We start from the raw sequence: 17796 nt of genomic DNA, 5'->3' as shown, positions 1-17796 counted from the left end.
TTGGCTTTGCCTGGGATTCAGCCTGAATACGCTGCTTTCATCGCTATATTATTTATTGCAATAACTCGCTGCCTATTCGCCGGACCCCTCATATAAATAATTGAACAGCCGGGTTATTGACAATGTGTTTGCGCACATGCAATTACGAAATCCGCAATGTATATTCTCGTCAAATCAAAAGCTTTCAATTTCATCTTATTAATGATTAATAATGTAACGTCTCCCTTTTAATTCGATCGCGCGAGTTGCATTTTTATACAGCTATTAATTCAGTTCTCTATGGGCAAACTTATTAAACAAAACTGATCAAGTATTTCCAGTAAGATATCAGCGCGAAAAGGTAACGTTCAAGATTTAATCTGCGTAAGTACCTATTGATTTCCCTTAGATTGATTCAATTAATCTCACGTTATGTTTCACACTATCCCGGCTTCTTAAAGTTAGTTCGATGTCATGTTAGAATCGAAAGCAAACTTATATGTATTGAAATGAATACTTTTATTCGAGTTCTTTATCACGTAAATCACTCGAACGATGATAAACGATGAATTTTGAAGCAGCAAACAGCAAATGCGAAACGTTTCTGGGAATCGAAATACGCGTGCATTCGATGATGAAACACGTGGAAGCTAATATGTCAGTGCGTGGAAAAGTTGAGCGTCTGAAATAATTTGGCGGTAACACGAAACCAAAATCACTGCTGCTTTTGTGCTCACAAGTCGTGTCATAAATAATTCGGCTCTCGTACGAGCGAATACGAGCGAGTGTCGTTCACTATGCATTACGAAATTGCCAGTACTGAAACGCATTGCGCGCCAAGCGTTATAAAAATCGCAAGTGTGCCGAAATCAAAGCATAAAATGGAATTTGGTAGTAGTAGATTGGAATGAACGAAAAGGGGGCGCTCGCGAAGAATAGAAAGTCGATTTGCGCGAGAGCAAACCGAAGGGATGAAAAAGTACGTAGTCGGAGGAGTCGGGGCATTCAAGTGTTTTCTTGTTCATTGCTCATCTTACCACTATGCTTCTTTTGAGTAAGCCAAACATTCCTCTCTCAATCTCACTTCTTATGTATACGCTTCAGATCTGCGCGATAAGAAACTGCTTTTCGATCTATATCTATATATCGGAACTCACTTTTCTTCGCGTACGGTCAATCGTTGTGGGTTTTACACTGTGCTGGTGGGATAGGATGGGAAAACGATCTCGAGAGCTCATTTTACCGTGCTCAGCAACGAGTTATGGTTATACACTATCTGCACCCGGAATATCGATTGTATAACCCATACGTTCGATACCCTATACATGCTTTAATTTATAATTCGGTGCAGTTTGACTGTTGATCTTTCATTCATTTTATATTGAAAATTCAAGACTTTGTTATTAGATAGAATCATGACGCATTAAAGACCATTGAGCTTCACTCTGACTGACGTTTCAATGTCCCTTGAATATGAAAGTTTTCTTTTTATTCAATTAGAAATTTCATTTCAAGACTCTTTTCATTACGTTACTATTTACTGTATTTTTGTTGGACTTCTCGTTTAACTGTCATTATCATTCTTGTAATAATCAACAGCTCCGTTCTACAATTTACTATCAACTTTCATTTTAACGAGTTTCGAATGAGATTATAAAAAAAGTCGCCGAGGACGTTGAACAAATTTTAAAAGAACATGTCATTGAAAGTCGAATTTAATGATTGAAGCTAGTAACTATTGTCACGCGATATCTAAGAAATATTAAAGCTTAATGTGAGTTAGTCAACCGCGTTTGATGTTTAAAATGTTCAATGCATGCATTAGAGAAACACATATTTAACACTCGTTCGCGCATACTTTAATGTATTAAACAAAAAATAATGCATTTATTTTGCTCCGGTTTTATCGAATGTTTAAATATCAGTCTTACCAAATTTTCAAAGTACACGATTTTTATTTTTCCAATTTATTATTGTATAATGGCGTTTTTTATCCGTATCTGAGTTGGTTATTCTTGCACCGTTTTTTGCCGACAGAAACTATTGTATTGCTAAAAACAAAATGAGATTTTTATGAATTTTTTACAGTATTTTTTAGGAAAAAAATGATAAATAACAGCTTCAATTTGACTTCTTTAATCTGACTTATAGTTTTAAAAGCTATGCAGGGGTCGAAATTTTACGCAAAACATAAACTAAAACAGTTTTCGACGTATTTTGACTCGTATATTTTGAATTTAAAGTCAGATTAACGCTATTTCTAAGTCATGAAAAATAGGGTTTCTCATTTTTTGATAGACAAAAAAGGATTTCATTAGTAGTCGCGATGACGGACACAAAGAAAGATTAAAAGCTTGCTCCCATTTTGAAAATTTGACAACCGAATGAAAAAGAAATAAATAAGTAAAAGGAAGTTAAATTAATTAAAAGACAGTGACAGAAATGAAGTGTCAACAGGTTGAATTTTTCAAAGCCACGTGGAAGGCTTAGTGGCACTGAGAGAGAGTGAGACAAGTGTGCGGCGAGCGCGACCCACATAACCACAGAAGATTAAACAAACAGATAAAGTCCCTCGGGACAGACGCGGACGATGCCCTCCAATAATTAGAAAACGAATGAGCGCGGGCGTGTATGTTTCAGAGCGCAGTCGCCTCAGCAGCAGCCTCATCCAGTGAAGGAGGAAGCGAGCCGATTGAGCGTCTCGACGGCGAGCGTGAGGGCACGCATTTGCAGCTCGCCGGCTCATCGCCGCGACGACCAGCAGCAGCCGCCTGCACTCGACTACATCGACGCGAGCCCCGAGGCGTCGACCTCTTAGGGCACGCCCAGGCCCGCAGGCCTCTATTGTTCTTGCCTCTGTCCCAGGCCGCAGCCGCGATGACTAAATGCAAGCTGCTACGGAGCCCTGTGTCCCGATTATTATTGACCCGAATCGTGGCTTCGCGCGCGCGCCTCTTCCCTGCTCTGCTCGGGCTCGTCCTGTATTTTTGCTTTTGCCTCCGAGCGCGACAGTGAAACGCGACGACACTCCCGAGGACTCTACAGCGACAAAAGATTATCCGATCGCGCTCGTGAAATCAAATGACCAAATATATTGCACGAAATAAACGAACATAAACGTATAAGATTATACTTGTAAAGCAAAACAAATCACTCAATCAAAAGACACGATTAGCAAATTATAGTAGGTGGATTAGTGCAAATGTAAATATTTAAAGGATAATTTAGAGGGTACATTTTACAAAAAGTTACTGCCTCAGATATCTCGATCCTTAATGCGATACATTAGAACGGAAATGATGTGTACATCCTTCTGCGCGTGATTGTTGCATTTTTCATCGAAATATATTCATTTACATACTCAATTATGTTGCAACACATAGTTTATCGACAAATTTTCATTACATGAATAATCAAATTTTCATTATATAAATAAATTTAAATACAGTAACTTCGTAAAATAAGTAGTGACGTATATTACAAGAACTCTATTTATATTTCAGATACCAAATAATCTTTTACATTTTTTCTTGGAAAATACAATTGGTATTATGGAAATACAGAAAGTAGTTTAGTAAACGAGTTAATAAATTAAATAGTAAAGACTAAATGTTTATTGAATCACAGTCTAATATAAATTAAATTGTTACTAAGTCACCATGGCTGATGTCTATGAATAACTTTATTACTATATAGATGAATTGTTATAACTTGAAATCAAATTTATAGTTTCCTTTCGCCAATTTAACGCATCATCTTTTCTAATAAGATCAATCGGCAATTGATACTTATTAGTATTTTACAATGCAAAATGCCTTTTAAGTTTTACATTTGAAAAAATTCAAATTTCAATCTGCCTTAACGTAATGAATTACAAAATACAAATAATATATCGATTACATAGAAATATATGTATTTATCAATGGAAAAATTAATCAACAAAGTAAAAGTAGTTTTCTAACATTTCGTCCAATAGCTATATGAGTTTATTTCTTACTATAAACCATTGAAAGGTCAACAGAATTAATCTATTGTAGCACAAAAACTAATCTTTATTAAGTCTGAAATAACTTTTCTGTTATACTGAAACTTGAAGGATAGAAATTATACAAGAGTTTTTTAAATGGTGATAAATGTATTTTGAGTCTTACAACAATCAACTCAAAGTTAGCTATGTAAATTTTAATATTGTTGAAAAGAATAACGTAATTGAACACTTTTTGAGTGACAAAAGAATGATAAAATTATAGTTGGTATTGTAATTATTCTTAAACCTATATATACGAAACATTATAATTGAACTATTGATGTAAAACCCTAATTTACGTTTATACTTCATAGTTAAAGATATATGTTTAGTGAATACAATATTTTTGAGAAACATTGAATTAAATGTTTCGAATTTTATTAAATTCATTAGTATTCAAATAATACAACTAATTTTTTCTTTTTTGATATCAAAGCAATTGTGTTGTATTATACGAAATAAATTGTGTATATTTATCATCGCATTTAATATAACAGTCTTCCGTTGAGATACACATTTGGAACTTTAGAATAGCAATACATGATAAATTTGTAAAAAATTGAACGCACATTTTTCACTAATAGCTTATATTGGAGGTTTTATAAAATGGATAGCATAAACGGGTGTAAACAAAACATCTTATATTTTTATCGTATATTTTAATTTATATTTTCTCAATATTCTCTGTGTGATTTATCATTTGATGTATATATTTTCTTTTAAATTGATGAATGATAGAAGACTGTGATTTTATTACAAGGTATCTGAATTATTTAATTGGATCAAACTTTTTGATTTTATTCCTTCTACAAAAAAAACCGAGTTTATTTTTATACAACGTTCAATAATTTGAAGCCCAAATTTAAATAGCTTGTTAAATATAATTTTTCCAGGTCATAGATAATGTTTTTGGGAAGCCACTTCAAAAATTAACACGGCAACTCAATAGTTATCTATCTGTAATATTTTCACACAGGAATTTACAAGAGGAAATTACTGAGCTTGTAGCCAGAAAATTTTTGGTCTCGGATAAGTTATTATTATTGAAAAGTGACTGTCATTTCAGAAAAATGATTGTTCTTGTATTTGTCAAAATGGTGCCGTTAGTACATGTTATGTTGATACAGATATTAAAATGCAAAATGATGTTCTTGAAATGTGTTGCTTGATTTTTCTTCAACCTATGTATCATCCTTAAATTTTATCGATATTATATAGAATAAAAATTAAAAAAAAGTGAGTTATACTCATCACGACAAAACATATACATATGATATAAGTAAATATTTAAAATATTTTTTTAAATTCAATTATCATCCTATTTTTATTTTTTAAATCTCCTCTCTTATCACATAAAACTAATATACTCTGTGTTTTTTGAACACTTTTTGAAATTTGTTTGTACTTTCAAATATGCCATACCTATTATTATTAAAACCTATTTCATAATCATGTATTACAGGTGAGATAACGACATATAGAAAACTTAAAAAATCTATTGTAGACAATATTGAATTCAGTTTATGAAACATTATTTTAATAAAAAGGTAAATTTCCTTCGGAGCTTTTTAAGATTAAATAATTTCTTCAATGTTATACTCAATATAGTATTGAAAATTAAAGAGGCAATTTCAAAGTACCGCTTATTGCATGATTGAAAGAAGAGAAATTTAGTTCGAATGCAACTGGCAGTAGCATTCCGCTCTTTTCAGTCTGCCTTTACATTCTCATTCGTCTTCATGCCTGCTCCATCCAATCATGCTACCATTCGTGACACCAATGTTGATGAGATTAAAGCCCTCGCTTGCATGTCTGTTATGATACAATTTTGTTCAAGACCGTACGTTATTATTATATCAAATAAGTAAGTATTTATTTTGGCAAACTATCATGTGCGAGTGTGGTGTTTAATTTTAATACAACATTTTAAAAATAAGTTAATTATCTATTTTTAATGATGGAATCAAGGAAAATTGATAAATTATAAATGAAAAAAACTTACTTATTCATGATAGATGTTTAATACGAGAAATACTTTTTTATAGAAAGTTAAATTCCATATTATAACAAGAAATTTTATTTTACAGTAAGATAGCTTAGGTGGTAGAAATATATCTGAAAAATTATCGGTGACAGATTCAGTTAAATATATGAACAAACAAAAGAACGTTCGTTAGAAGATCCTGAATAACAAAGAAACTATTCAAAACTATATTCGGACATTTGATTTTACTACATTATGGAATATAGATACAAGCTATTTTACAAACATTTCAATGTTTCACGTTGATCTAATCCATCGAATCTCTCCTAATATGAATTATTCTTTTCATTTTATTTGTAGAGCATCAGTTAAATGTGAAATAATAAATTGCATGATTAGATCTTTTATTTATTTTTTTAGACTATTTTCCGCATTATTTATGATCTACACATACACGTCCATTAGATATTGATAAAATATTTATAGCCCAATTCTTTATAATTTCTTGATATGCAGATATTAAATTTGTAATTATACGAGATTCATATCTCACGCATCAGAGTATATTTACTTACAACAAATATTTTTATAAAAAATATCACGTGGATCGAAATGCTCACATATCTAAAAATAATGCGTATATGCCAAACGTTCGAAAATATTTTTGATTTGTATTTAATGTAATTCTGTACAATAAATTGAAAAGACTCTTTAAATCAGTATCACGCGGCTACTAGAAACAGAAATAACAGGAAAGGTTTTCAAACGTCGCTGCATACATAAAAAATAAAATTGAAGATTGAAAGTATGAGAGCTATTTTATGAGCAATAAAAATTCAAATGAAATTGATTTTGTACATACCTAATTTTCTAACTTTACTGTATACTTCTTCTCTAGTTTAAGTGCAGCTATAAAAACTTTTTAATTTTCTCAAAAGACTGTATGTACCTTGTACATTGAACTGCGGGATCTTGTTACTTCAGGTTCCAACCAAATGTGTATTTATAATTGTTTCAAAGGTACTAAAATTTTCTTTTAACTTTTAAGTACGAATGTTTTCTTTTCTAATAATAATAAGTACAAATAAATGTTAGAAAAAACTAGAAAGAAAAATGAAAAATTTTAATCAAATCTACATCGCAATTTTTTTCCATGTACGTATATGACTTCATTGTGAAACTTATTCCAATTAGAGTTTCAATGGCGTCACCGTCCTTCCAGGGAAGTAAATTCATATAAAAGTTACTGTTACAAGCAGTTTAAAATGAAATTAATATACTATAAAGTTTTTGTAGAAACTTTTTTACGATTCGAATTAGAACAGTGGGTATACGTCTAGAACAGAAAGATTTACCGTAAAACACTTTTTACACGCAACCAATAAATGCAGAAAGTAATAAAAAAGAACAGCTTTTCTGATAAAAGAAACATAAATATAAATTTACAAAGTAATACATAACAGTTGTCAAAAGTAGAAATCGTACTTTCTTTTACAAGCAGGCTAATTTGATTTGCGCAAGCTTATACTCTTGTAAGATATCCTCGTATTTCTTCATCTGATTTTCTCGTAACAGTTACAATGAAAATAACATGTATAAGCCAGCTGGTTGGAGTAAGAGACTTCATAATTATTTGTTATTCTTCGCCTGTTTGCATCTTGGCAAATGAACTTTCTTAGTTGGCAACATTTTCTCTTTTTTTTTTATGAAACTTTTGGCGCGCATCATTTGGTGAAATGATAACAAAAACCTTTAAACAAGATTACGATATGAACGAGTGCTCCAAACTTTTCAGCGTGATAACTTTCGAAGGGGGCGAAACTTTCTTTCGCGGCACCGCCTAGTCTTTGCTTGTATATACATATATATAATACATATGAAGGCAGCTATATAATTATATAGACGAGTGTGATGCAACTTTTTATTCATCAATAAACTAAGAATTGCTGCTGTGTTTCTGTTTTGAAATAATCAATTAGAAAGGTTTTCTTTATTCTTGAAACGGAACTATTTTGTGTTGGTCACTTTAACCAAAATTATCTAACGTAATATACACACGTCAAAAGTAAAACCAAATAGCTCTTTAGTTTCTGTGTATCTGCCGTAAAAGATTCAAATACTTCTGGGAAGAAAAACAATGCGCAATAGAGAATAATATTAATTGTAATTGTTATTATTATTATAACTTCAAGAACTACGTCCACGTGGAACGCTGCAGAGGTATACTGAATCTGTACGCATTAGCCTTGGCTCCCTATAGGCATGAGTAAGTAGACCTACCTCCCCCACCATTTTTTTGAAATAGTACAGGGGGAGAAAGTTTTGCACCCATCATAACGAGACCTACAGTTTAAAGTAAAAACGGTAACAAACGTATGAAAGTTTTATTTTTGAAAACCCTCACATGATCAAAATGGGCTCGAACCCACGACCTTTTACATAGAAGCTCGAGTTCTTATTCACTGAGCCACTATTCGTTAGTTAGTTTAAAAAAACATTAACGATATGAAACTCTTTGCTTTTATTAAAATACACTTCGATTATTATGTAAAAGCAACGTTAAAAAAAACATCATATAAGATCCGTGTTCCCCTGAAATGTAGGATGCTGCTATTTTTCAATGTTTGAAAGGAACAGATGATGGTGTTATATTCTGTTGCACTATATAACAAAGGATCAGAAGATTGATGTATTACTGCATTATTTGATTACAAGTAGTGAAGTATGGACGAGCTCGTTAACATGTGAGGTATTGGATTCACGATCACCATACTGTAGATATAGCTAATGAAACAAGCGCATGTATTCATTGTACGTCTGTAATTTATATAAGGATTACCAAATATTTTTTTAACGCAAAATTTGAATTCTATCGATTGGATAGTATATGATAAAATCTATTAAAAAAAGAATTTTTCGCAGGACTAAAATTACAGCAATTCATTTTACTACTAAGACTTTTAGACTTTTTTCTTCTTATTCAAAGTAAATATTAACGAAAAATACTCATCAGTATTAGAAAGGAAGTCAACATTAATTTAATTATTTTTCAATAATTAGTTTCTACCAATTTTTTCAATGTTCACGAGTATATTTCGAAAATTCGTAGATAAAACCTAGTAAAAAAAAACAAATTTGTATTAACTAAATGTCAGATCTGCCTTCGTCAGTTGTACCTGATTTCTTAAGCAAAATTCATTAAATTGGCAAATGTAAAGTTGGTCAAGTAATTGCGTGTCGGTTTTATCTAGGATTGAAAGCTTGGTTAATTCAATGCAACTTAACAAATCAGATTCCATTGATAAGATTGGCGAAAAGATTTTATCTTGTTGACCTGGGGGGTCACCCTGGCATCTAGGCATCGTCTACCATAATTGAGCTGTATTTTCAATGATCTCAATAAGCTTGCTGTCCACCCTCGTGGATAATGTCTCGCCGATCTGCGGTTACCCTGACACCTAAACATCGCCTACGGGAAGTATGCGACATGTTCAATCATCTTACTAAGCAATTTCTTACAATAAATGTGCCCCACATCCAACTCACACTAAGTCTACAGGTCCAAACGATGATCGTGGTATCTACATACTTGAAAAATAGGGTGAGTTAAAGAACCGATAAAAATTCATTTAAGCCCTTTTTACTCTTTATGTCTTATTTAAAAACTTCTGTTCAATATTTGTAGTTTTGCACACAACAACATTTAATATTTAGTCCTTGGTACGTTTGCTCGCTTCGCTACTTGACTTTCCGATGAGAAACTGCTGTTGGTACTAGTGACTGATCCAGTGATCTGTTGGTTGGTTCTCTCATCAATTGGTTCAAGTCAGAGAGCTCCGTGCTAGTTTGCACAGAGCGTATTTTTAAGGACTTGGAGAGTAACTTCCCTGTCCAAAATCCTAAAATTTCCTGCGATCTGGAGTAAAATCACGAATTTCGAAAGAGTTTTTCGAGAGATATTACTGCGAGTTACATTTTATTAAATTATCAAATCCTTTAATTTTTTACATTGATTCTCTTGTATGTTAAATTTTTTGATGCTACGCAGTGAGAAAATTTCAAGAGAAGTGCAAACAGTACGTAGATTTGATAACTCTCTCGCTCGTCTAGGCGAAGGCCAGCTGCGCGCGAGTATAGCGTAAGCTTTTCGAAGCGAGAGAGATTGTACTTTCAAGAGGTGGCATACTGACAATTGTGCTCGGTTTTATTATACACAGAAATTATTGTGCACAGTAACATAGCCATAGCGTACGAATCGATACACGCTGACTCGTTCCATATTACTGTGCATAATAGTTTTTATGTGGCCCACACAATTTTTTATGTATAGGGTTTGTGATGTAAGCAGGAATTTTAGTGTGACATGATAGAAACTTAGAATTTTCTTTGAAATATGCATATTCAATATTTCTTTCGATAGAACAAGATTCTCAAATATTTATCTTTTTCTTCTGTCTACTTTTATGCATTTACAGACAAAAATACAGCTCGTCATCTCAGTATTCTTTTCAAAACTTTGTTTTTATGATTTGCACCTGATACTATTGGAAGATAAATCTGGCAAGAAGGAAAGTTATGAAAAATTTATAAAATAGTTAATGATAAGCATTGCAGCATATGTATAAATAATCGTAATGTAATTTTTATAAATTTATTTAACTAATTTAAGGTATTAGAAAATAATTTTTAATATACATACTATTTTCAAACGTTTAGAAATACATTAGGGAAAATCATTAAGAAAGATTGGTATAGACATAATGAGATTTTAAAAATGCAGTAAAAGATAATAAAATGATAATCTAACATAAATCTAACTTTTCTTGATTTAATATATAAAACTAAAGCTATTAAAAATAAAAAAGCATTCAGACAATTTTCTAGTTTATCGAGTTTTTTATATAGATAAGACCTACTTTTCTATACGTGTCTATTTTCGTTGCGAGAATTCATCTAAATAATACAAATTTGGCAGATCAAAATATGTAAAAAAAGCCTTGGTTGATCAATTAAAATTGAAAAGGCCACGAGGCCATACCTGGCTTCTTAACTACATTACGTTAAAGCAAAAATATCAGCCGACACGAAAATGTGATTTTCTCGTAATTAATTTCGACTTACGTTAAGAATTACACCATACAGTTTTTATGTGTTCATCCTTATTATGCTATTCTGTACAAAATTATGTGTTTTTTAATATGTACTATATGTTTTTAGTGTGGCTCTCAGATTTCCCTGGGTCAACAATTAATTTACAAACCCGTGCAATTGTCACATGATTGTATGCCTATTGACACGATTGTTCGATTTTTTATTTGTGATAATATTGCTACGATCTCTATAAATGTGGAATGATAGGAATAACAGATATTTTCGTAAAATAGCATGTCGTGCGATATGTATAGCTTTTTCAAAGAAAACTGGATTTTTATAGCTGACGATGTGTGAATGTCAATGAAACGAAATTAGATTAATAACGTAAATGCGTATTTATATAAAAACAACATCGAATCACTAATTATACTGTATAAAATATACTTTGTTTATAAAAGAGTGCAGCTACACTAACGTTATTATGAGAACTCATGAGCGAGATGATAATAACTTTCCATTTGAGTATACTCATTAATATTTCATCGAGAACAGTCTCATTTCATCCTATTTTTTCAACATAATTTTTAATAACGTATACTTATGGTAGCTCCGAACTACAAGAAACTTATAACTCAATTCAAGAAAATTTTGTCACAGCTTGTTATATAGATCCAGAAAACTTATTTTATATTTTTATTTGAACTTAAATAGTTGACAAATATCACGTAAAAATTTTTTTTTCAATCAGGTGTTATTTTTAATTGCAAAATGAAAACGAAAAATGAATATCAAACAAATTAGACTATTTGAAGATAGTAAATACTAGTCAAAGTAATCTGCAAGGACGGGAAATCAGTATTCGAACAATGAAGAATGACACGGCGTTAGTCGTCAAAGTGACGAAAAGAGCAATGGCAATAACATTCACTTTCTTAAGATGATTAAGTGTGCCCACAGCAAGTAAATGCCAGCTGCACTTGAAGGTCTAAACTCGGTAAGCTTAGCTCGCTCGTCGTCAAAGGGCCGAGAAAGCGCAATCACTGAGTCTCTTTACCAGCGAGAAGTAGAGTCGCGTGCCCAAGTACACATATACGCGATGCGGCACACGGTTAAAGACCGCCAGCTAGACTGATGCCAGCAGTCAGGCTCGTACCTTGCGTTACCAAGGTAACCCAAGCTAGCTGATCTTCTTATTACCTCGACAAGCTCTATGAAAAATTGGAGACGTTAACACGATTCGCACCTCCACTCACTCTTCCTTTCTTTTTCTTTAAAAAAGTCTATTAATGATCTTTTTTGTTCTTTTTTTCTTCTTTTTAAGTTTTTCTCGCAGCAAGTAAGAAGTAGCGAAAACTGAATTTGCTCAATCATATGTATGTCGTAGCTTTTTTCTTGCAAAAATAAAAAAACGTTTCAAGCATGCTTCGAATTCTCAAAGCTTAGTCATTTCAATACGGATAAATTGCGTATGTTAACGTTATCAACATTTGTGTTTATTGTTTTTTTGCAAAGCTAGCTATTCGTAAATATTGCTGGTTGTTTATTGGTCGAACTTTTTGTTTTTAATTTAGAACAGTGCTGCAGCCTCTACACTGTCCAATGTAAATCTTATTACTTTTTAATTACTGCTTCGATATTTCTGAAGATATCAAAATCAAATTAGTATGTACATTTGTAAATATGTAATAAAATATATATACCTCATCTTGCTTCATTTTGCGGGGGACTAATAAAAACCCTGCAATATCGCTTATTGCATATATTCCTATCGTATAGATTATAATTTTATTAAAAATGGTAAAATAAATAATAGATAACATTTTGTTAATATTACAAATTTATTGAAGAAACTCAACATTAATCACTGGATAATATAAAAAACAATCATTACATTAAGCACTTATAGCATAACTAACTACAAAGGTTGTAACATAAACGCATAAATATAGTTCAATGTTTTCTTAGAAATCGTTCAAGTATTATTAATCGTTTCATAAAAAAAATTTTTGGCACACTTATTGAAATGTAATGTCTTATGATTTCATTTAAAAATACTCTTAGAAAAATAATTTTTGATCAGCCTAATTTTAATTTTCAAGTTATAATTTCGTGTCAGTTTTTACGCAATACGAATATACTGTTATGATATAATATAGAAATATTATTATCAGTTTTTACGACAGGTACTATTTATCAAATTCAGTACCTTTCAACTATTATTTATTCTGTTGTTGTAGGCACATTATTACATGCTTATTAGAGTTCCAAAAATAAGCGTATTTATTATTAGAATAACATTCATATATTCACGCATAGAATTGTGAATTTACAAAAAAATTAAAATTAAGAAAAATAAAAGTAAATATTTTTTTATAAGTTAAACATGCAAGGAATTAATAATTTATCATTGATTTAATTGAAGTATATTATAAAAAAAAAACAAAATATTTTTTAATATCACAAAATCATACTGTGAGACCCTTTGTCAGCTCATGTACAACGTAACATACATTTGCATGGGGAAAAGTAGCATAAGTTTTCTAAGGGTAAATAGCGCTTTCCATTCTTATTATAATATAATGTATGACACTTGCCGAAATGACTTCATGTATCAATTTATCAAAGATTATTCTAATCTTCTTAATACATCAGGAAAATACTTTTTCTCAAAATATTTCCAACTTTGTAACAAGCTAGTCTCAGTCTGTTATCAATAATGCAAAACCTTATATTATTACATTGCTCATATAATGTAAGTATGGATTATTTTATTAGTATTTTCTAATCTCCACACGTGGAAATCTTATGCCAAAGTGGAATATCGTTAGTTTATTATAGTTAAGTTATTCCATATTATAAGATTATTGAAAATAAGACCCCTGATCGATATTCATAAATACACAGTCAATGGATTAGTTTCTTCGTAACTTTGTCTCGTAATTCTAACTGTTTGTCTAAAATATAAAACAAAGGTGGTCGGAAAATGGACTTTGAAAAATATTCATATCTAAAGTGCGACTAATCAGTCTTGGAGTGTTTTAAGCAGTAGTTAGTTAATAAAAAAATCAAAATATTAACTGTAATATTCGGCTGTCATTTATGTTTACATTCACGATGAAAAAACAAAATGTTATCACACCTTATAACCAAACTAATTTAGGGAACATCATTGATTTTTTAAAAATTTTTTATGAAGAAACCACTAATCAAAATATTTAAAGATTAATTAGTCCTAATGAAGATTTGTCGGTATGAACATTTGTCGATGATAATTTTTTTCGAGTACCATTGACTTATATTTTAGGCAAACAATTGGAGGAAAGTCACGATAAAATTTCTTTATTGACCGTACATCTATAGATATCGATGAGGGGCCTTAAACACAATTACTCATCAAATAATAAAAAGATTATGTCAAATTTGAAAGAATAATCAATGGTAAACGCTAAAATACGAAAGTTAGAGAAGCCTAATAATTATTACATTGAAAATTGTAATAGGACGAATAAATGCTTTTTAATTAAAATTTTCGCAAGCGATTTTATATCACGTCATGTACATCTAATTACTCAAATTATATAAAGCCTAAACGCAATGCAGTCAACCTTTTAATCTCTAGCTTTTTAAAAACCTGTAAATTTCATTATAATTGTTTGCTCTTCCGATCTTGTTTGGTTTTGGACGATGTTTCCATTTATTCATATGACTTAATGAATAATTAATACCAAATCTAATAATAAGTTACAAAAAAATCTAATAAGTATGCATTGTTATACTTAATATTAAAATTCATATTTAATGCAATCAATGTTACCAAAATTGAAACAAGTCTTTTTAAGTTAATAAAATAAAAAAATAAAGAATGCTTTTTTGCAAAAAGAAAAGAAAACAATAATATTAATGCATTTCAAAACTAAACAGCACTAACATCAGTAACTTCAATCCTAGTTACTGGTTCGGCTGGCTCAACAATAATAAAGGAGTTCTCGTTAGATACAGCAGTTTGTCCAATTTTTAATTGCTGCAAATTAGCAACGATAGAATCGACCTGCACCGGTTGAATTTCCTCGTTGCTTTTTTTTCGTAGTTTACCGAAATGTAAATAACAGAATCCACGTTGTCCACGCCAAATTATATTACTTGGCTTAACGCCACGTTCAAGTAAGGCACTTTTTAAGTCGCGAACTCGAACAGACGAGGCGATGTTTGATAGTCGTAGAGAAAAATCCACGCGATCTCGCAATCCATTGAATCGTTGACGGTGTCGCTTTGATTTGGCATTTGTTTGATGATCTTTTAACTGAGTTTACATAGAAAATAATTAAAAAATAATGTAAATGAAGTTAATACAGAAATGAAACGAGTAACTATAAATCTTGATTTGCTAATATTATCATAGTAATCAATAAATACTAACTTTTTCTTCGGCGTTTTCATCATTTTCTTTTGATTTTGGCAATCTTCTTTTTCTGGGGAAAGGCTTTCGCCTTGTGTCCTTGTTTTTATCGTTTTCTTTGAGTGTAGAATCAGACTGTAGAACAGCTCTTCTCTCGCTTAATCTTGGCCGCAACTTGATAATTTTTTTTTTTATGCGGATTTTCTCTTTATTTCGAGATTCAATATCTGAATCTTCTTCCTTCAAATCCACAGTTTTCCCTTCTCTATAAAAAGAAAAAATACACAAATACTTAGTATTGAAAAATCGTTTATCAACTTACTTTTCCTCGGATTGTTTAATGTCGTTCAGTGCTGGTATAGCTGCCAGTCTTCGTTTACTGATTATTGGCCAAACGATTTCAGAAGGTTTCTTAGTCTTAGGGTTGATAACAATTGTCTGAGTTGGTGTAATAATTATATCTACAGGTACATCATGCTTTTCAAATATGTCATTTGGAAGATAATCAAGGATTTGACAGTCATGCACAGTAGTGACAACAATAGTATTTTCATCTATTGCTTTCATTCTTGATAAAATAGCAAACTCTAGATCTGCAAAACCTTCACCATCTCCAATCCTATAACCAGCTTTGTTCACACACACTGATCCCAAAACAACCATGTCCACCTTAATACCACAAATCATAAGATTCATAATAGATATTTGAATTATGATATAATTAAGTATAAGAAAGTATATTTGGCATAACATAAATTAAAAATATCATACTTTGAGACCAATAGTGTTAAAATCAACAGGGCTTTCTAATTGTTTTATATTATGTCTGGTAATAGTATTCTTTATCTCTTCTTCGGGCAAGCCATTGGCATTTTTAACTTTATGAAATAATCCAGTTAGTAATCTTGGCCTTGGAATTAGAATCTCTTTTTCCCTTTGTAGAGATGATACTATCACAGATTCTTGAGGTTTATCGGGACTTATCATTAATAACTTAGCATTTTTAAATTCATCTAATTCACTAAGACGCTGTGAAGCCTCAGTAGCTCCCTTGAAATAAGGTATTCTGTTGCATAAACTTCGAAAGGAATTTGTAAGTTCCTCCTTGGCCATATGAGTCCATACTTTTTCTCGAAAAATTTGTTTTGTTTTAACTTCAGCTGGAATATGAAAGGAAGGTTAATAATCATATAGGGTCATTTTCAAATTCATACATAAATTGATTACAAATAATTGTAAGAAATCATATTTTTCTTCAAATTCATTTTTAAGTTTTTAAAATATATAATATTAATTAATACTGTTAATACTACATATAGTTTTTGCAATACTATAAGATAAAGGGATAAAAATACAATATTAATCAGTGCAATTTTATTCATCCAATTTTTTCTAAATTATCTTATATTTCCCCAATGACAGTACGAATTGTCCTTTATTGATGAGAACATGATTATTGGAAAAATGTCAATAGCAGTAAAATGAGAAATATATATAACATATTTTGTGTATATATATAGTGTGTGTGTGTGTGTGTGTGTATGTGCGCGCGTGTGTATAATTTTGAGCTTTCCATATTTATGCTCACCTTGATTTTCCTCTGACATGGTACAAGCTAATAGTTGTACCGTTTATTTTGAGTATAGCCTACAGTTTTCTGAAGATGATTAATATGATCAGTAAACGTTGACAAAAAATATAGTTGAAAAATGAACGGTATTATTACATTAGTATGCACAGTTCCAACTCCAAATTCAGTATCAAGTAACTCTTCTTTTCCAGCTTTTTAATAGCTATTTCCTGAGCTCGCGCGCCTTCGCTTTCTATTTTCTGTCGAAAGACGAAGTTTTTTCCAGTGACCAAGGCGACAAACTGATCAATGCGAAAACTCACTACTTTTCTCTTTCTCCCTTTCGTCAAATCAGCTTTCCTTGAATCAATCGTAAATAATCACGAAGAAAAATGAATCAAAGTTGCTTAAAAAATGTCGAGGCAAAGAGCTTTTTTTAATTTCGCACGTCACGGAAGAAGATTTTTCGCGATTGAAGCCTCTGAACTTGGACGATCATGGATACTTTTGTTTTTTTCGGTCGCTTAGCCGAGAGATTTGTCAGAGCCGAAGATTGTCGATAGTCCACGACAGTTGCAGGGCTGTAACAAACGGGCATTCCGAACGAGATTATAAACAAAACATTTCATACTTTGTCAATTCTACGATTAAGCGATAACCTTAAATAAAACTTATTTCCAAGTTTTTTTTATTACCATATTAAAAAATAATGCTTATTTGAGAAATGATGAAATGAAAAAAGTAGG

At 31.3% G+C, this 17796-nt stretch overlaps 2 protein-coding genes across 2 annotated transcripts in view; one reads left to right on the top strand and one right to left on the bottom strand.

Annotated features, from left to right (window-relative positions):
- LOC131668062 (serine/threonine-protein kinase 32A) overlaps positions 1-5156 on the top strand; it is a 49475-nt gene extending 44319 nt beyond the window's left edge. The window contains exon 9 of the mRNA XM_058941898.1: positions 2620-5156. Within this exon, the coding sequence (XP_058797881.1) occupies positions 2620-2797 (178 nt within the window). The 3' untranslated portion in view covers positions 2798-5156. The remainder of the gene's footprint in view (positions 1-2619) is intronic.
- Positions 5157-13026: 7870 nt separating this feature from the next.
- LOC131668117 (methenyltetrahydrofolate synthase domain-containing protein) lies at positions 13027-17645 on the bottom strand. The gene is made up of 6 exons (XM_058942000.1): positions 17207-17645; positions 17069-17137; positions 16252-16640; positions 15803-16149; positions 15502-15745; positions 13027-15384 (listed from the first exon to the last, which is right to left on the bottom strand). Exons 2-6 carry the CDS (start codon positions 17085-17087, stop codon positions 14998-15000), a joined length of 1386 nt encoding a protein of 461 aa, XP_058797983.1. The 5' UTR covers positions 17088-17137; positions 17207-17645; the 3' UTR covers positions 13027-14997.
- Positions 17646-17796: the final 151 nt, after the last annotated feature.

The sequence above is a fragment of the Phymastichus coffea genome, unplaced genomic scaffold (assembly GCF_024137745.1).
Source record: "Phymastichus coffea isolate CEN01 unplaced genomic scaffold, Cenicafe_Pcof_1.1 PCOF00074, whole genome shotgun sequence".
Lineage (NCBI taxonomy): Eukaryota > Metazoa > Arthropoda > Insecta > Hymenoptera > Eulophidae > Phymastichus > Phymastichus coffea.
The sequence above is the reverse complement of the archived record's forward strand: the minus strand, read 5'-3'. Positions and strand labels throughout refer to the sequence as shown.

Excerpts from the sequence above, each read along its gene's own strand:
- LOC131668117 (XM_058942000.1), bottom strand. Across the intron at positions 16,150-16,251 it reads TTAACACTATTGGTCTCAAA|GTGGACATGGTTGTTTTGGG; the intron begins GTATGATATTTT and ends TGTGGTATTAAG. Across the intron at positions 15,385-15,501 it reads ATGAAAACGCCGAAGAAAAA|TTAAAAGATCATCAAACAAA; the intron begins GTTAGTATTTAT and ends ATGTAAACTCAG.